Genomic DNA, 21,088 nt, shown 5'->3' on the forward strand with positions numbered 1-21,088 from the left:
GGCTAGGAGCCTCAGAGTGACCTGGGAGCTTTTAGAAACAACATCTCAGGTCCTAGTCCCAACTCAATGCCAGAATCTATCTGGCCAGGAGCTGCAGATGAAGCCGTGAAGTCTGGAAACGCTGTCTGGAGCACCACATATGCTTTTCAGCTGCCTCCCTTCTGTCATGTTGCTGTCTCAATCTGCAGGTCCCATGGACAGCACTCAATTTGACACTGGGGACAGTGTGGGGGTTCAGATGCATGCCTGTGCTGCATGACAGTCACACAGAAGAGCAGGTGCTTTTACAGTGAGTGACAGCCAAGAAAGTGGCACGCTGGGACAGTGCAGCCCCGCGGAGCTGCCACTCTTGAATGACAGATCTGTTTTACAGCCATTGGCTACAGGCAGTCATGTTCACATACGGGAACCAAGGGGCTGATGGCTACATAGGGCATCCATGCTGGGGCAGTAGAGAAAAGATAAACTTTCAAAACAGCTCCATCTGCAACTGCAATGCATATGCAGGCAGGTGTGTGCAGGTAAAGCTGTGAGTGTGAGTCACACAGTCTTACTTAAGAAGCTCTCAAAAGGATCGGTGAAGGGGAGCCCATAATACCATGACCACTCTGGTGGGGCATAATTCCATCACACAGATTTGCCAGGAAACTAAACCTGAAAAGAAACTCAGACCTGGAATGGGTCTGCCCTTGGGAATCTCTAGCTTTAAGGCTGTCCTGACTTGGAGAGATAAGGTTTCTGAAACTTGAGAGAGTTTCCTTTCCTGATGTTTGATTTCATCATCAATATAAGCTAACTATACTAAACATTCTCTGTTCTGATATCACAGTCCTGTCTGACTTCTCCCTAAAGCAGTCCGGAAAGGGTATTAGGGTGACTCACTTATTATAAAGCTATTTGTGTAAACTGATTGTTGGTTTATTTTGAGTTTTATTTCATGTTATTTTCGTTGCTATTTTGACATTTTTCTAAGTGTTTCTCCATCTTCTTTCAAATTTGATTTTGGATGGGGGGGAGCCAAGCTTTTTTGAACCACTAGAGGGAGCAGTTGTATAAGACGACATTCAAATAAAAGCAATCCCATCCAGAATTTAGCTTATTCGTCAAGGACTTTTAAAATAGTATTTCCAGAGGTTGACCGTATATAACCTCTGATTTTATTTTGTGGCATTTGTGTACATTCTGTCACTGTGCACTAATACAGCACTGCAATGTCCTCAATGGAATTAGGAGATCAGGGTTGTATATTTTATATGGCTCCAGAGGAACTGGGGGAAATGCACACATGCAGTTTATCAACAGTATTTCCCTTTCCACAAATATTAAAGTGCTTACAGAAATTCAGAGGTGGCCACCTTTAGTACAAATGCCAGTGGAATAACCATCAGCATCTTTAAGGTGTCGTCTGGAGTCAGAAAACAGCTTGCTCACTCATTTCCAGTTGTCCTCATGAAACTCATTCTCACTCTTTCTCCAGGACATGCAAAGAGGCCAGTGGGGACAGAACACTTGAGAGATATAAACATCTCAAAATGGACCATGTGTGTCTGAGTGTGAGGCCACTGAGTAGGGCTGTCCTCAAAGGCCCCAGGTCTCTGTTCATTACATCTGTCTGGGATGCAATTTCCTGGACTGTCTCAAAGTGCGCTGTCCCTAAATCACGTTATTTTTTGAGTCTTGGAATGCTCAACAGTTATCGCACATAAATTGTTGGTGACATTTCCAAATCTAAAATATTACTTACCAAATCATGCCAGATAGGAATGTCCTACTTTTGGAGGACAAGGGAATCCTGTGTAAATCAGAGAGCTGGAAGGACTGCTTTGTTCCCTTGTAGGATAACAAGGATTATATGCTTTTGTTTCTTCAAAGAGCAGTTCACATTCAATAGTAGTGAGCAATCTCACAACTTAATCTAACTTCCCATCATTCCTTTCACTAGACAGGTGTCACTTCCCATTTCACAAATGGGAAATAAGTACATTAATACTGTCTCGCCAATCTATGCTGGATACCTTCAGCCAAAGAAGGACTAAACATCAAAACTGTCCATTTCTTAGTCTTTTCCATCAAATTATTTTCTTCAAAAATAAGAATGAAGAGAAGATTAAAGAAAAATAAATGGAAAAAAATGAATGTCCCTTCTCCTAGACAATCAGAACATACAAAATGATTAATAATCAATTCTACTAGATCTATACTAATGACAATAATACACTACTGAGAAGATGCTCAGGCTTCATATTTTTAGATACTAATGCATTTTAATAGATTAGTATTACAGCACTAGAAGAAAGTTCAGTGCTATGCTACCTCTTCCTCTCCCTTTATCTCTCTTTCTCTCTGAAGTTATTCCAGAGAAATGTAGCCCCAGTAGTGACAAAAAGAAAATAACTTTAATAAATCAAACAAAGCATTCAAGCCCCCAGCTCCCCACCTGCAGGGGAGTCACTTCACAAGCAGTGAAGCAGGTCTACAAGTGTCCATCTTTCTTTCTCCCTGTCTTCCCCTCCTCTCTCCATTTCTCTCTTTCCTATCTAACAATGATGACATCAACATCAACAACAACAATAAAACAAGGGCAACAAAAGGGAATACAAATAAATATAAAAAATAAATTAATTAAACAAAGAAAACACTCCTTTACCAATCGGTAAATCTAAATCCTTTCTAGTTACTATACTCATTCTATTCTCTCCCTCTTCTGAATTTGGAGTTCTAAGTGCAGGATTTAGATAAGCCATAGATTACATATGCAGAGACCAGTAATCCACAAGTGCTTCTTCCTAGTGTTAATAAATTGATGCATCATTCCCCAAACATTTGTGTGCTGGGTGAGGGTGTGTACTTACTTAACCATCCTGTCTGCTGCCTCTTCTGGAAATGGAGCTGTTGGTGAGAAAAAGCACCACTAATGAGGTGCTTAATGCTGACACTCAGCATAAAATTATTTTGTTTGGTTCTCTGCTAGGCTTACTTACTCTCATGTCTCTTCTTGATTTTAGGCTCTAGTAATGAATGTCCCTCTAAGGCTTGGGACTACATGGCTGGGCAGGAGATATCTCAGGGCTGACTTGAGTTGAGAAAGAACTTGTCTTCTGAGTCTCACCTTTTCCAGAGTCCTTAAAATTATCTCCTGGGGTGGGGGTAAATAGCATAATGGTATGAAAAGAGACTCTCTTGCTTGAGGCTCCGAAGTGCAAAGAGACTCTCTTGCTTGAGGCTCTGAAGTCCCAGGTTCAATCCCCTATACCACCATACGCCAGAACTGAGTAGTGCTCTGGTTTAATTTCTTTAATTTTTTAATTTTTGTTTATTTATTTTCCCTTTTGTTGCCCTTGTTGTCTTTTTATTGTTGTTGTAGTTATTATTGTTGTTGTTATTGATGTTGTTGTTGGATAGGACAGAGAGAAATGAAGAGAGGAGGGGAAGACAGAGAGGGAGAGAGAAGGATAGACACCTGCAGACTTGCTTCACCGCCTGTGAAGCGACTCCTCTGCAGGTGGGGAGCTGGGGGCTCAAACCAGGATCCTTATGCGGATCCTTGTGCCTTGTGCCATGTGCACTTAACTCGCTGTGCTACTGTCCGACTCTTTTAATTTTTTTTTTCTCCCAGGCACTTAGATTATTTCCTCTGCATTGTGCTTTCTGTTTTGGTTCCCACTGATATTTTGACTAAGCAGATAAGCGGCTCCTGGCTCTCACAGCAACAGGAAGAACTTGGGAAAACCCTTTTTGAATATGAAGGTCCTCCTGTTTCAAGGTGACTTCTTGAAAATCTGTGATTTAGAGGGAATTAACTTTGTGTTCTTCAACTATCTGGACTGCAAAAAGAGTGGTAGTTTTCTGAATTAAACAGAAATCTACTTACATGCTCTTCTGGAGTGAAAAATATTCTGTGGCAGGAAGTAGGTTGTTTTATTATCATTATAAATACAAATTAAGAACAATAATCTTGCTCCTATTTCCAAAGGCTATGGGCTTTCTAGAATGTGCTATAGAATCAAAAAAGATAAGGCTGATTTTATGTTGTAGAGAGAAGCCCATAGAATACATCAATTGTATTTCCTTTGTTCTTAACACAAACTTTTAGACAGCTGTAACCTAATTTACATATGTCATGCTTAATTATTCTTTGTTTTTAACTCACAAGTCTTTGAAATCCATGTTCTTCATATATTTCTATTTCTTCTCTTAAGTCCTTAATAACGTCATCTTTCTCCTTCAATTTTTTCATCAAACTATTCAACTTGCGCACATTTTTGTCCTGGGCAAGAGCCTTCTCTTCTTCCAGGTCAAAGTATTGCTGGGGGAAGGGAACATTAAAAATCAGACAATCCACAAGCACCAGTAGAAGTGATTTTATACTTTGTTTAAGCCATTGCCTTGCAAAGCTATTTTTTGTAACTTGCACACAACTTTCAGTAAATAACTATGTTTAGATTGAAGATTCTATTTATAGTGAGGACCATAGCAAGGTTGTCCTATAACACACAAAGCATGATGTATTTCTCTATGTCTGACATGCACATAATAATAGTAGTAAGACCTGAGCATAAATGTATGTCTTGACTGTGGGTGTCCTTCAATTCTTCTCTAGATAGGGAGATAGTTATAATAGCAAGTACACGCTAATGGTACAACATTAACTTTAACTCAATTTCTCTGTGATTTGGAATGGAGATCTGGAAAGAAGGGAGTGTCATTTCTTGACATCCTATTTCAAATATTAGGGTGTTTCTCTATTCTGGTCATTACTCTGAAGAATGGTATCACAATCTCTAAACAGGTAAGAAATGCTTTAAAAAATGGATACCCTTGTTTGTTTCAGCATATAGACATCTTATTTTTAACACTGATATGTAAAACCACAACACTCACTTTGAACTGTTTGGGGGCACTGCAGAATTGTTTCATTTTTATCTTTTGCTTGTTAGCAATGAATTTGGGCAACTACATATACAGGAATACAATGAAACCTATGCTCTCTGCTAATACATCTGTCAGAGAGCTAGATTTGTACTATTCTGAGGCCAGGTAGTAGAGGCTCTAGCACACACATTACCATGAGCCATCTGGGTTCAAGGTCCCAGTACCCAACTGCAGAGGGGATGCTTCATGAGTAGTGAAGCAGAGCTACAGGTGTCTGCTTCCTCTCTTCCCTTATATATGTCTCTGGAAAAAAAATAATAGGAGAAGGAGGAGGGAGAGGAGGAGGGGAGGGAGGAGGTGGCGGCTGCCACTGGGAGTGGTAGACTCATCATGCAGGCACTGGACCCCTGTGGTCCTGGTGGCACATAAAAATGAAATAAAAATAATCCTGGGGAGTCCGATGGTAGCACAGCGGGCTAAGCACATGTGGCACGAAGCACAAGGACCAGCATAAGGATTCCGGTTTGAGCCCCCCGCTCCCCACCTGCAGGGGAGTCGCTTCACAAGTGGTGAAGCAGGTCTTCAGGTGTCTATCTTTCTCTCCCCCTCTCTGTCTTCCCTTCCCCTCTCCATTTCTCTCTGTCCTATCCAACAACAATGGCATCAATAACAACAACAATAACTACAACAATAATAAAAAACAAGGTCAACAAAAGGGAAAATAAATAAAAATAAAAAAATACATACAAAAAATAATCCTGGTGGCACATAAAGATGAAATAAAAAATAAAAATACAACATAAAACTGCTCTAATGTTGTATGATAAATACTGGTTGACTGAGAAGAATGACATTACATTGATGAAAAACTAAGTCTAAGAACTAAGAACATAGTCCACACAGTGCTAACAAAATAGCCCACATGTAAGTTTGCATCAGTACTAGGAACAATCAAAACAGAGTACTCCACATGACAATACCACCTTTTCTAACTGGGTGACCTGAAGATACAGTCCCCGTTATGGATAGCTATTCTAATCTGTTCTTGGCAAGGGTAGATAGCATAGTTGTTATGCAAAGAGACTCTCTGCCTGCTCTGGGAAGAAAACAAAAACAAAAACAATTCAATCTAACCTGTTCTTATCTAAGGCTACAGTTCAGATGAGCTGTTATGGTCAATACATGTTTATTCCACTAGTGCCCTTGGAGTTGCTGGGCACCTCAAAGTCAACAGGTCCAAGGGAAGTTTGCCATCTCCACTGCCATCTTTTCACACTCCCAGAGATACATGTTCTGTCATTTAAAGCCTCTTCTACTCGTTCACCAATTTAACACATCTGTTTAATGTATCCTCTCCTTCTCTACCATCACTGTCCTTTTCTTGTTGGCTTGCCTATTATGATCATAGCCTCTTTTTACTTAAACATCTTATTTCATTCTATTGAGAGATAGAGAAAGAGACCAGAATACTGTCCCTCCAATGATATGCATTTGGAAATCAAACCCAGGGCCTCACTCATGGAAGGTGGGTGCTCTGCCCCTGAGCGTCTCCCCACCCCCTGTAATCACCTCTGAACTTACCTGCCCATGAGTTTTGTACCATCTAAATAGTCCCCATACTGTGCCCAAAATCACCTTCCCAAAACATGACTCTTCCCATCTTCCACAGGCTAGCTTCCAACTCCCTAACTGAATCAAACCAAATGTTTGCAATCTTGACCTGCTTTTCTCCAATAAAATTGAGATGGACTTTCCAGGTTTAAGAGAAACAAAAACTAGCCTGAGGCTCGCAGTTTGGAGAGTGAAGACACCTCTCTGGAAGGCCAGGCTGCTACATTCTTCTGGCTTTGACTGGACCAAGACAGACGGTACTGGAAAGCACTTCAGGCCTTATACCAAGCAGGGCTGGTCAGGGGAGACTGCACAGGGGAGCCCTGTAGCAGGCCTGTGAGTGAGGATGCCTTTCCTCCACCCTCTGTGCATGTGCTGGATGGTCATTGTTTGCTTTTCTACTGAGCATGCCCAGTGTTCACCCTCATAAAGATGCACGGTTTGTTTTCTCTGACATTAACCTAACTGTGCTCAGTGAGTGCAACACTAAAACCTGCTTCCTCTTCCTCAAAGCTTGCTCTGGAGTCTACACATTTTGTAACTTCAGCTGTCGCCCAGCCAATAACTTGCTTCTTCCTTTTTAAACATTTTATTATGGAGAGAGACAGAGAGAGAGAGAGAGAGAGAGAGAGAGAAACACCAAAGCAATGCTATGGTTTATGGTAGTACGGGGGATTGAACCTGGAACTTTTGGAGCCTTAGGCATGAGAATCTGTTTGCATAACCATTATGCTGTCTCCCCCACCCAACCTGCTTTGTTTAGATCCAGTTGTTACCATGATTTCTTTGACAACACTTATCACACTGTATAAAATGTGCCCTCCACAGTTTGCTGCCAGATATACACACTCTCTATGCTAGTCTTCTCTCACTGTCTCTCACCCACATAGGGCATTTTATCAGAATGACTGATAGCCAGCTGCTCAGAAGTCCCATGTTATCACAGGCCTCCAGCTTTTGCACTTGAAGTTCCACCCCAAGGAAGCGCTTGTCAATCTAGCAGAATGACACTTGGGCTGGATAGCCTGGTGGACACTTCACACTGGATTGTAGAAGAAGTCATGATGTGTTTTTGCATAGGAAAAAAAAAACTTCATGTGGTCCAGGAGGTGGTACAGTGGCTAAGGCACTAGACTCGCAAGCATGAGGTCCAGAGTTCAATCCCGGCAGCACATGTACCAGAGTGATGTCTGGCTCTTTCTCTCTCTCTCCCTATTTTTCTCATAAATAAATAAATAAATAATCTTTAAAAAATACAAAACAAAACCTCATGACTTTTCTGGCAACCCAACAGTTACATGACCTTGAACTAGTTTCTGAACAGTATGCCTCAGTTTTATTACCTGCAATATGGGATTGATAATACTAGCTATTATTTAAATATTGGAATTGTTGTGAGAATTAAGTATGCTAGTGCAGGTAAATTATTCTAAGCCTCTGCAGGACAATCAGCTCTCAATATGCATTGCATCTCAGCATTTCACATTGTTCTTACTGTTAATCGTTCCAAACCAGATGTCCCCTGCTTCAGAGAGCCCTGGCGCTCCTCTCCCACCCACCTGCCTTCTCCTGCCACGCTCTTTCTATATCCTGTCAATGCTCTTCCTGGACTACTTTGCTTATATTTGTTTGTCTGCTCATTCATTTCATCATGCTCTGAATATGATGGCTTCATTTTACAGTTTAAAAACACACACACACACACACACACACACACACACACACACACACACACACAGCAAAACAATGATGCTTTTGACAGGCTGGCCAAGGCATTTCCTTTATAACACAACACAAAACCACCCCCAGGAGCTCATTGAAAATCCCACCAGGAACTGCGCTGAGATGCTGTGTGAACTTGGCAGTGCTCAGGCCAGCCCGCCTTTCCACAGGGCTTGGCCTCTCTGGAATTCAGTACAGGGAGGGTCACAGTTCTTTGGGAGAAACAGTTTCTTTTTGGACTTTTTCATAAAATAACTTTAAGGTTCAGACACATTGGCTTCATGATTCTTCATCTCCAGGGATTTTTTTCTGAGGTTTCGGCTGTTGTTTATTGAATGAGCTGGACTCAGAGAGGAGATAGGCAAAGGCAGTTCTGTTTTTCTGTGCCATCCCTTGAAATCTGGTTGCCTCCTCAAGTCTTTTAGAAGAACTGTTAGCAAATGTCACTTACCTCTCTCTCTCTCTCTCTCTCTCTCTCTCTCTCTCTCATCTCTAGGGTTATAGCTGGGGCTTGGTGCCTACACTATGAATCCGCTGCTCCTGATCGCCATTTTTTTTTCCCATTTTATTTGATATGACAGAGAGAAATTGGGGCGGGGGAAATAGAGAGAGGGAGAAACAGACAGACAACTGCAGATCTGCTTCATCACTTGTGAAATGACCCCCCCCCCCGCAGGTGGGGAACTGGGGGCTCGAACCTTGTGCGGGTCCTTGGGTCTCATACTATGTGCACTTAACCCAGTAGGCTATCACCTGGCCCCTCTTTTTTTTCACTACTCAATAACAAAGTAGAATAAAAGTGAGGAGGATAAGTAAAAGCCAAAATAAAAACAGACCCCTGCAAAGTGCAGTCTGTGACTCCCACCCATCAGATTTCTACTCTTTTCCCTTCAGCGGTTTGGTAACCTGTCAGGAAGAACGACCACACCTGGCTTTCTCTTCCACCCAGGCCACAGCAACCAGAGGGGGTGCTTAAATGCCAAGCCTGGGGGCTGCTACAAGGGTTGTTGTAGGTGAGATTAACATTTAGGTCAGTAGACTTTTGAGTTAAACAGATTACCCTCCATACAGTGAGTGAGCCTGGTCCCAGTAGTTGAAGTCTACCGAGTACGCTCAGAGCCTCAGGAAAGTGGGATTCTGTTGGTCTTCTGACTGCTGACCTGCCATGAACCTGCAGATTTCAGATGTGTTCCAACTTACAATCACATGAGCCAAGCCAAAAGTCTCTTCTCTCTCTTTCTCCCTCACTCCCTCACTCTTGATATGCATGCTATTGGCTCAAGGTCTCTGGATAAACCTGCCTAATACAATGTTTACATCTAAAGATCATACTTTTATAGCGGCCCACCCCACCAAATCCAACCCAGCACCATAGCATTTAGTGAAGCCAATCTCTTCTCCAGAATTCCGGAACGCCCTTCTCCGGCCATATCCTTTCCCTGGTGAGAAAGCTAGTTACCATGATGCTCAGCACACTTTAGTCCTGGAACCAATTTCCTGACCATGCACTGCTGAGAAGGGAAGGAGGCACGAGAGCTGCCATGGGTCTTTTAATCCGAAATGGTGAGAACATTTGACTTGGGCTTTACCTGCCTACACATTGCCCACACCCAACCCTCTATTCTTGTAATGGGGCCCAAGATGCCCAATCTGGGCATCCCGCAGTCACTACTTGTTCTACCAGTAACACAGATGATCTCTTTTGCTGGCTCCTTGATTTTATTTTTCAACTAGGTCAGAGTCTGGGTGGAACAGAGGAATATTATTTGTCTCATAAATACTCCAATGACATTTATCTTTCCAGGTTGCAAATCAAAGCATGTCTTTAAAAAAGGCTTCAAATTCTCTGATGATATCACTCTGATGTCCTGGAGATAAAGTATAAATTCCTTAGCTTCACTTGCCTGTATTATCTCTCACTGTTTTTTTTTTTTTTTTCAGCCGGAGCAAACAAAACACTTGCGCACATTAGGCACAGACCTCTATTACATACCACCATTGCCAAGTTTCTTCTCTCTTGTCTGCACAAGATTTCAAACACCGTGAGTACAAGAACTGTTTCTGTCTCTGCTGTAAATTCAGAATCGGTGGATGGACCAACAACTAAAGAACAGAGCCTCACCTACATGTACCACTTTTGGTCTAATGAGTTTATAGCAGGAATTCAGAAGCTAGCTTCAGAACCATAGTGTTGCTCAAATTCTCTTGACACCTTGCAAGGTTACACTCAGCTCTTTATCCAGTAAACATTTGCCAAATACCTATTATGTGTCAGGCTCTCTGATAAGAACAGACTGTATACAGAGGTGACCAAGACTCAATCCCTGCTCTACAAAACAGAAAGTCTAGTGTGGAAACCAACCCCTAGTAGAGTTACAGATACAATTTAATGTGTCAACTATTCAGGAGCAAAAGAACACTCCCAGAAAGAAGGGACAGATGTGAAAATTCCATGGGTATGATTAGTAACAAAGTGTACAGAAGGAGGCAAGTGGATGCAAGCAGCTCAGTGCTACAGGAGCGTGAGATTTGGGCCAAGGAATGGAAGGAGATAAGAGTGGAGAGGTGTAAGGGTTTCTGAGTCCATGCCAAACAAGGACTTAAAAGTAATTTTATAGGTATGTGGGAGGTACTGAAGGGGTTTCAGCAGGGACAGGATGTGATGAAATGTATGTTTTAAAGAGAAACCATTTGACTGGGCAGACAAATGAATTTAGTGAGACCAGACAGGTAAGAAAGTAACAGTTCAGTGGCAAGGTAATGAGGGTGCTCCTTGCATCAAGGTGACTTTGGGGTGATTTGATTTGGAACTCTTACCTTTGAAATAAATCAGTTGTTGTTGTTTCACCTACGACCTTTTCTCTTTCAGCCTCTTTTTAATACAGTGTCATGAATAGTACTGTAAATCTACTGTTCCCAAAAGCCATTTTTTCCATTTTATTAGATAGGACTGTGAGAAATTGAGAGAGAAGGAGACAGAAAGAAAGACACCTGCAGACCTGCTTCACCAGGAATGAAGCAGGATCCCCTCTGCAGTTGGGAATTCCAGATCTTTGTACCAGTCCTTGCACTTAGTACTGTATGCACTTAGCATGGTACTCCACCACTTGCCCCCTCCTGCTTTATTTCTATTTTGCAAAAAAAATAGATACAAAAAAATACATAGGCAGAAGACCATCATGCAACCTCTTTCTACTCACTGTGGTCTGTCATTAGAATTAAGGTGAGCTGATTTTGTGTTGCCAGGGTTTTGTGTTTCCTCAGTCGCCAGGGGGGCACTCCTGGTGGTCTTTCGTAAAATTTATTTCACATGCTAGAAAGGTACTAATAACCCAGAGCGCTTTTAAGAGGGTGAGCAGGATGCTGAAGAGTCCAGAATTCCCTTTCTAAGGGGACCAGTTAAGGAATTGATGGCTTAGCCAAAGGGTTGGGGGAGACATGCCTTTTAGAATCTTCAAATAGCTGAGTGACAGCATGGACAAGAGGAATTAGTTCCATTTCCTTCTGAATGCCAGTTGTGGATGCACCAAAAAAGTAGGCATTGATAGTAAACCATATGAAATGTGTCTTTTCTGCAGGAGAGAAGCTGCCCAAGCAGGGAAGCTGTGCGGCAAGTGTCTCTCTTTTCCTTCCTATCTTTCCCTTCCTTCTCAATTTCTGTTGTTATCCACTAAAGAAAATTTTTTAATAACAAGGTTTTTTTTTTTGTCCTTTTTTTCTTTTTCTTCTTTCCTTTTTTGCCACCAGGGTTATTACTGGGGCTCAGTGCCAGCAATACAAATTCACCATTCCTGATGGCCATTAAAAAATAAATAAATAAAAAGAAATGTGTCTTTTCTGTTGCCTTTAATCTTAGTCTATTATTTTAGGAATCAAACAGTTATGAATGTTGTACTTGAAGCATTTTGCACATCTCTTAGGCCATAGTAAAGAACTCAGTGACAACTGCTTTCATTAATTATCTACCTAGGGAAAGGAAGAAGTTTCTCCAAGCACTGACCCCTGTCTCATTATAACTAATAACATTATCACCAGAGCCACGTAGGGTGGTGACTAGCACAGCTAGAGCTCCAGCTAGTTTCAACTAGTGAGGTCTGTGCAGCAGAGCAGTACAGGCAAAGCTTCTCCAGGGTTTTCTTACTTCTTTGTAAATTCTTCTCTATTTAAACATCTTGTAATTCCCTTCTTCTCTAGCCTCCCCTCCCCACTTGCTCCCATCAACAGTCCTCAAAAGTACAAAGATACCTTAATTACAGGAATGCAAAGATGGTTCAACATATGCAGATCTATAAGCATGTCACACCACATCAGCAAAAGGAACAACAAAAGTCATATGACCATCTCAACAGATGCAGAAAAAGCATTTGACAAGACTCAATGTCCTTTCATGATACAGGTTCTACATAAAGTATTGAAGGGATGTATCTCAACATGGTAACGGCTGTGCATGACGAACCTTCAGCTAACATCATAGCCCAGGCAAAGAACTGACAGCTTTCCCTCCAAAATCAGGAACAAGAAAAAAGCAATTGAAAAAAAAAAGCACAAAACTCACAGATAATATTAACACAGAACCACAAAATAGCATGCGTAGATTTGAAATAAACTTTTTTTGACATTTCAATCACCTTATCTTCTCACATTTTTATCAATGACTAAATAATGGTTTACAAGATTATAAGATTACAGGAAAATAGTTTTTTAAATTTATTTTATTTATAGAAAGGAAACACTGACAAAACAATAGGATAAGAGGGGTACTTTACACCACACCTACTACCAAAGTTCTGTGCCCCCAGGCATGAAACTTTTTGTATAACCATTGTGCTCTCTCCCCTGCGCTCAAGTAGTTGCCTTTCATCACTAAGCATAATCACAAGCAATTTAAAATGGGAAGTCTGCTTTGATATAAGCTTTATTGCTGATAAATTATGACCAGTGCTAGTTTAGTTAAATAAGGAATCCCCAAGACTAAAGTTGCTCTAAACCTTAGCAGCCTGCATGAACAAACTAATACCTAATCTACAAATGCTTTGAGATGAAAAAAACCAAAACCTAAGGGTGATCAATCCCAGCTAGCCAAACAGATGGACCCACAGAAGGCTAAACCAAGTCTAGCAAGAAGTTTCCTTGTTTTCACTCCCTCGATTCCTCTATAAAAGTCTGTCTCTAGGTTCCTCATAGAGAAACACTTCTAACTCCTCCTTCTGGTTTGATGTTTCCCAGTTCAATTGATTTAACTATTATTATTATTAATTATTTTCCCTTTTGTTGCCCTTGTTGTTTTATTGTTGTTGTAATTATTGATGCTGTCATTGTTAGATAGAACAGAGAGAAATGGAGAGAGGAGGGGAAGACAGTGGGGGGAGAGAAAGATAGACAGCTGCAGACCTGCTTCACTGCCTGTGAAGGGTCTCCCCTGCAGGTGGGGAGCCGGGGTGGGGTGTGGGGGCTCGAATCAGGATCTTTAAGCGGGTCCTTGTGCTTTTTTTTTTAACCTGCTGTGCTACCGCCCGATCCCCTTCAATTGATTTTTATTCAAATAAACTCTCAAAAAAATTAACATGCCATAGTTTAAAATATATATAAATCAATGAGAAATTTTTAAAAAAAAGGGAGCTGGCAGTAGTGCAGTGGGTTAAGCGCACGTGGCACAAAGCACAAGGACTGGCATAAGGATCCTGGTTGGAGCCCCCGGCGCCTCACCTGCAGGGGAGTCTCTTCACAAATGGTGAGGTAGGTCTGCAGGTGTCTATCTTTCTCTCCCCCTCTCTGTCTTCCCCTCCTCTCTCCATTTCTCTCTGTCATAGCCAACAACGATGACATCAAGTAACAACAACAATAATAACTACAACAATAAAACAAAAGGGAATAAATATTTTTAAAAAATTTAAATTCAACCACTGATGTTAAAAAGTGTATATTAATGTGAAAGTTCATACCAGTCTATGACTTTTCAAACATATTTAAGCTACTGAATCTCTTTACTAAATCTATAGGCAACTGAAATACCTAGCTTGTTAACTTATCTAATTTTAAGCTATACATTTCCAAGAAAATAATAATAATATGTTAAGTTTTGGAAAACATTTTATCTACAAATAGGGTCTGTATGTCACACAGAAGCTTATTTTAAAAGTCAAGTAAATTTAAGTCAAGAGATAGCTGACTCAGTAGAGCACAGACCTTGCCATCATAATGTCCTGAATTTGAACCCTAGCACTACATAAAAGCACCATGGATAGCAGCAGAAGAAGTTCTATGGATGGCAGAGCTGTGTTGTGTCTCATCTCTCTCTCTCTCTCCTCAGTCTCACACAAAATATCTAAATGAAAAATAAATCACACAAAAAATTAGTTGGGCCTGGGGTGCTGAAACTGTCCAGCAGTATCACTCACACTTGAAACTTTTAAGTTCATTCAGAAGTCACAATAAATAAAAAGAGTTGAAGACAAGAGATAAGCCGCCACCCAATAGAGTATAAAATTTAGCATTCATTCCTCTCTCTCTCTTTTTTTTTTTTTTTTAAAAGACTCCATTCAAAGTGGTGGAATTATGCCTGCAGACGCAGTCTCAATGCACCCCCCCCCCCCCAAATAATGAGTGGGACAGGGGCGGGACGATAGCTGGGACATAGCTCAACTGATGGAGCACACACTTTGCCATACACGAAGACCCAGGCTTGAGCTCCTGGTCACCGCAATGCAGAAACTTTCTAAGTGGTGGAACATTGCTATTGTGTCTCACCTCTTTTTCCCTCAATCTATTTTTCATTCTCCACTTTAAGGGAAAAACAATTGGAACTGTGGGATAATGTAGGTGTGGATCCCCAGAAAAAACCTTGATGGTGGTGGCAATAATAATAATAATAGTTTTATTATTTTTAAAATAAGTAAATTAGAAACTAGCTCTGTAGTTGAAAAAGTACTGTGCCTGTATGTTTAACCGGCCTCCAGAGGGCAGCAGAGAGTCATTTACATTTAACCAAGAAATTACTTCACCAAAAGTCTATTTTTTTTGGTTGCTTTTCTTTCTTTTCAACACATTTCTGTTCTTTGTTAGACTAAGCCATAACAAACTGGGTGGCCAGAAGTGGGAAGGCTGTCTGCGGTCATGGATCAAAGTGGTGCCAGTAAGTCAAAGGGAAGATCCTTGCAAATAACCAAGTCTGTATCATTAAAACAAATTTTAATTTTCTAAACCAACTAACCACAATGAGTACATTGTTGGCTACGACTATTTAACCAGCTCATGTTTATGCAACATTGATGAATATTACGCGTTTAATCATTTCATAGCTTTGTGCTCCTAGACACACACACACACACACACACACACACACACACACACACACGAGAGAGAGAGAGAGAGATTGAGAGACTGAGAGAGATAACCACGTACCACATCCTCTGAATATTTGCTATAAACGTGCATCAGCGTCCCCCAAAACCACTGAAGACAGAAAGGACTATAAGCACGTTAGAGAATTTCTGATTAAGATAGGTGAGATATGTCCATAAGTTAGGCAACATGAATGGTGAACAGGGTCTGCAGGTGTCTATCCTTCCCTCTCCATCTCTCCTCCCCTGCCAACTTCTCTCGGTCTTATCAAGTATAACAGAAAGAAGAAGAAAAAAGGAAGAAAAATGTCTGCAGGGGCAGTAGATTCTTAGTGCCAACACCGAGCACAATGATAACTCTGGTGCCAATAAAATAATTGATTTCATTGAGAGAAAGTAATGACTTAGAAGACAGTTATTGCCACGTGATTTTAAAGACCTATTTATTTACTGAATGTGAATGCAAAGGTGTGAAAGAAGAACCTGAACATGACTTTGGCACCGGTGGTACCAAGATAGAACTTGGGACCATAGGCATGCCAGGCCTACACTCTATCAGAGTCACCACCTCCATACCTGTAAATCTCTACCCTAAGTCTCACAGCCAGCTTACCTGCAGAGGCCTGGCCTGGCCTGTGCTTGTGCCATAAAGCAAAAAATGCTGGAAAACAAATATCTTTCTAGCATTTTGACATCTATCATAGGAAGTACTTCTGCTAATTAACCAAGGAAGAAGGAAAATGACCACTGAGTCACAGGAGTCTGCCACAAGTACAGATAGCCATCCATGCATTTAAGAACTAATAGTGTCTGGACAACATCAAAGTCAGTGGTCAGCACACTGAAGGTGAAACTAACTGCAAAGGAGCTAAAAAAAGAAAGAAAGAAAGAAAAAGAAAGAAAACAAAGAAAAGAACTAGTAGCTGGTTGCTAACTATGAGCCAAGCACAGTGTTAGGAGGCAGGACACGGAAGTGAATGAGGCAGAGGACACCTCTACCTCAGAAGCCTTCCCATCTGGCACAGAGCAGAGGCATGGGGCAGGAAGTGAACTATTAAAAAGAAATGTGATAGGAAAAGATACACACAATCAGAGCACAACTGTAAATATAAAATACTTTGTAAATATCACATATAGGGTTCGGGTGTTGGCGCACTTGGTTGAGTGCACATATTACAATGCACAAGGACCCGGGCTCAAGCCTCCTTGTTTCCACCTGCAGGGGGAAAGCATTGCAAGTGGTCAAACAGTGCTTCAGGTGTTTCTCTGCCTCTCTCCCTCTCTACCTCACCCCTCTCAATTTCTGGCTGTCTTTATCCAATAAAAAATAAAAACTAACTTTAAAAGTTAAAAATAAATAAGTATAACATATAACACTAAGCCCCAGTGACAACCCTGGTGGCAAAGTAAATAAATAAAATATAAAATACCACATCGCAGAAGCTTATTGAAATGAAAGATGAGATTATGTAGCTATAATGCTAAGGAGCATAAGGTCCTTAGTAAGCCTAGAATAATCATTGACAGCTAGAATAGCCTAGAATAGCCATTGACCCCACTACATGCAACTAGAATAGCCATTGACCCCACTACATGCAACTGGAAAGTGCCATGCCTGACAGAGAAAAATGTCCCTGTCATTAGAAAAAGCACTCCATCAAAGGTCAGAGGTCATCAGACTCTCCAGACTGGCATTTCTACCCAACTATATGCTCCCAACCATGCCCGGATTACTTTGGAGGTCATTACATGCCCGGTGCTTTGGAGGTCAGATTGGAATTTTCCAGTCTCTGGAAAGCTATATCTGGTATCACAATGTTTTATTTTGGCAACATAAGGTAAGTGTAAACAGTTATGGTCCTAATCTCTCTTTAGTGACCTAGAAATTGAGGCAGCAGGCAGGTATCCTAGGTGAGCCCCACTCTGAGCTGACTATGCCCATGATAACACATAACACCCACCTTGTACATTCCTTTGATGAAAGCGATGGCATCGGCCAACTGCTGATTGTAGCATTTTCTTAACATATCCTCATTCTGCAAACCAAAAACAATTAGAATGAGCACTACTGTCGATTTCTCCAGTTCCTGTGATCTGTGTACCCAGGATGGGTGGTGGTCACCAAGGTTGACAAAGAGAAAGAGTACTAGGCATTGAGGTTTTACAAGGCAAGTTTATCAGGGGCAGAGTAGCCTCCCAGAGGGAAGGGATAAGAGGGAAGGAGAAGAGAGGCTCCCACAAAGAAACAGGAGGGGGTCCTCGAGTTAGTTGCCCACATTAGGCAGAAATTGGGTCCCTTATAAAGAGCTTCATTATCTCTTCAGTCTAGGTAGAGACTTCACAGGCTCTGCTCATATTTTTCCAGTTCCTGATATGGTGCCTTTCATGGTTGTCTGGAGATGTTGTCTTCTGCGCAGCCGGGTGTGTGGCATGTAGTGCAGCTTCATGAGTGTTATCTGCTTGGCTCACTGGAACATCTCGAGCACAGTATCTTCTGATGACATAAGAACCGAAGAGTTTTTGGTCTTCTGCCTGGCGTCCCTCTCCCTGCCTACTGTCATTGTCTCTTTTCTGTCTCAACACCATTGTATAACTCCAAATTCTAACTCTCACACTTCCTATGGTGGTACTCAGTATAAAACCTTCATTCAAATCAACCAGATCTTAAGAGAACTGCCCCAGTTATTACAACACACCCATCTTCACTTTAATTTCACCAAAAGCACTAGAGAGCTCATGGGATCTAGTAACCATAGATAATTTGAACACTTCATTTTACGATGCATATTATTGTGTTTGTTATCTGAAATTACTTTTGAGCAGTAAAATCTATTTCTAACTCAAGTCTTCTTCTGGCCCTTATACCTTTTGATTGGGAAATGCACATGAGAAGAAATCTAGAACAGCTAATTCACAAGCTATACCTCTTTTGTGATTAATCAGATAGTTTGGTATTGCCTGCTAAGTCCAGCAATGGCGGGTAGTGTGCCTAGAATATCCCTGCTTTAATACCCATTTTGTTTCCAGCATGGTATATAAACAAACAAACAAGACTGATTCTGACTTTACTATTTATGACTACTTCCTGTCTGACCTTAAGCAAGTTACTTAACTTGGGTGGCTCCATTTCTTTATAGAACAGAGATAACAGGATTTCCATTTTAGGGTTATTGGGAGGGAGGGAGAGAGGCCGTAAAGAAGAGATGCATTTATTATTTTTTATTTGCCCATTTTTGGAGGCAATAATGGTTTGCATGATTGTCTGTGTTATAGGAGTTCAGTTTCTCTTTTCTTCTACATAGTTTTGCCACCACATAAACCACAGAGCGACTCTCCCTTGGGCACAGACTACTGAACCTGCCGCCCCTTCTAGTCTTTGCCACCTTCCCTTTTGGTGACCTCAGTTCTGAATACAGAATCTTCCCATATCTAAGATCTCAAACAGAAATGAGCCATCCAGGACTTTATTTTTACAAAGGAGAAATGCACTTAAAATACTTATCATTGTACTTGGTATAGTGGGTCAACAAAAGGTGGCTAAAGCAGGGAATGCAAATCACAGTTACAAGCATCCAAATACCTGGCCTGACACTTAAGCTCTGCTGGTTTTTAACTGGCCTTTCAGCAAGTTAATTCGCCTATCTGGGCTTCAGATTGTCACCTATGAAAGAGAGGTAACAATGGTACTAACTTTGTAAGGCCAGTATAAGGATTAAATGAGTTTGTATGCAAAGTGCTCAAGAAAGTTCTTGACACATGGTAAACTTATATGCATTAGTTATGATATGAGACCCAGGAAACGCAAATTTAATTGCTCTTGTAAATTGCCAAACTTAAGACTGAAGTACATATACATCTAGGCACAAGCTCAGTCCACACACAAAAACAGGACATGGGAGAATCCTTACCTGTTGGTAATGTTTTTCAACTGTTCGGATCCTGTCATGCAGAATGGTGAAGAGATTGGAAGACTCCTCTTTCAGTCGATCCTCAAACTTCAACTGAAGCAACTGTTTGATGAACCCAAAATCCACCTGAAGGGATTTCACAGTCTGAAAATAGGAAAACACAGTATTGAGGAGTAAATAGTCTTTGTGTAAAAATAGCAGTGAGCTTCCAAGTTGGGAATAAATGACTGAGGAACCCAGCCAGAGGCTTGTCCTGCTTTTCAAGCTTTTCTGACACCTGTGTACATCAGGGGCATCCCATGTAATCTACTACGCAGATTAAGTATACTTACCGTTCAATAAATTCAGGGAGAGAGGGTTCCTAGCACTGTCTTTCTATGCAGAACAAAATACCATGTTAACAACAGTCCTCAGGGGGAATATATATCAATATCCAGAACATAACACTTACAATATTTAGAATAGAGTCCAAATCACCTGATATATAAAATTCCAGGAAAATATCATGATTTAGTTCCAAGTAAAAAGATGATCTGCACCAAAACCAATAGCACTCAAATGTCAGAATTAGTAGTTTTAGGGTTTTTAAATCAACTACTGTAACTACACACGATACAGTTAAGAGAAACATGTGGAATAACTGGGAAGGAAAGGACATCAACAAAGAACTAGCAACCATGATAAAGTAATTTCTAGAGTTACAAATACCTGAAATAATAATATAAAATACCCTCAACAGAGTTTAACAGAAGATTCAAAATGTCAGAGAAGGAAAGTATGTGAACTTCAAAAATGGAGCCATAGAAAAGAGAGAACAAGAGATTTTTCAATTAAAAGAAAAAAAAAAAAAAAGAGGGATGTATGACCAGGTTCAAGCCCAGCTCCCACCACACAGAAGGAAGCTTCACTGCTATGCTGTCTTTCTCTTACTCTATCTCTGTTTCTGTCTGGAAAAAAAATTGGCCTGGAATGGTGGAACCCCGAAAAAAGGTGTAGAGATATGCATGTGTGTGGTGCTAAGTTAATTTGATTCCTAGCACTGCCCCAAACCAAAAAAGACAAAGCCAAGTGGAGCATCTTAAGTGACGGAGCACTGTTCTGATCCCTCTCTCCCTTTCTCAGGAATACACATAATGAAAAATAAGCAGAACTCAGGGTCTGGTGAGTCAATAATGAAAGAATCAGTACAAAGTAATTGAAGTTGCAGAGAAAGAGGACAGAAAGTGGCTTGGGCACAATACTCAAAGCCATAAAAGTGGGAAATTTCTCAAATTTGGTAAAAGACAGAAAATTTTATAATGTAGGTAGGGTGAATACATATGAACCACAGCCAGGCACATAATAATCAAGCTGATGAAAAGGGAAAAAATGAGCACAGTCAGAACAGAAAATAATCACATGAGGAGAGGAACATTTCATTTAGATGTCAATATTTTCTTGTCTGAAACTATGGAAACCAAAAGAGCAATTTCAAAGTGAAAAGAAAAAAACACATCAGAATTCTACATTTAAGGTAAAAAAAAAAAAACATTTTAAATAATAAAGAGAATTTGTTACCCAAAAACCTGCAGCACAAGAATTACCAAAGAAATTTCTTTAGGCTAAAGAGAAACATTATGAATTAGAAAATTTTTA

General features: G+C 40.8%; 1 protein-coding gene across 2 annotated transcripts in view; it reads right to left on the reverse strand.

Moving 5' to 3' along the window:
• The window catches only part of C6H10orf67 (chromosome 6 C10orf67 homolog), a 105,466-nt gene that overhangs the window by 62,505 nt on the left and 21,873 nt on the right, over positions 1-21,088 (reverse strand). For both annotated transcript variants that reach the window (XM_060192641.1, XM_060192640.1), the window contains exons 3-5: positions 19,454-19,597; positions 17,507-17,581; positions 4,151-4,306 (exon numbers count right to left, since the gene is read on the reverse strand). In XM_060192641.1, coding sequence (XP_060048624.1) covers positions 4,151-4,306; positions 17,507-17,581; positions 19,454-19,597 — 375 coding nt within the window. The remainder of the gene's footprint in view (positions 1-4,150; positions 4,307-17,506; positions 17,582-19,453; positions 19,598-21,088) is intronic.

The sequence above is a fragment of the Erinaceus europaeus genome, chromosome 6, assembly GCF_950295315.1.
Source record: "Erinaceus europaeus chromosome 6, mEriEur2.1, whole genome shotgun sequence".
NCBI classification, from domain to species: domain Eukaryota; kingdom Metazoa; phylum Chordata; class Mammalia; order Eulipotyphla; family Erinaceidae; genus Erinaceus; species Erinaceus europaeus.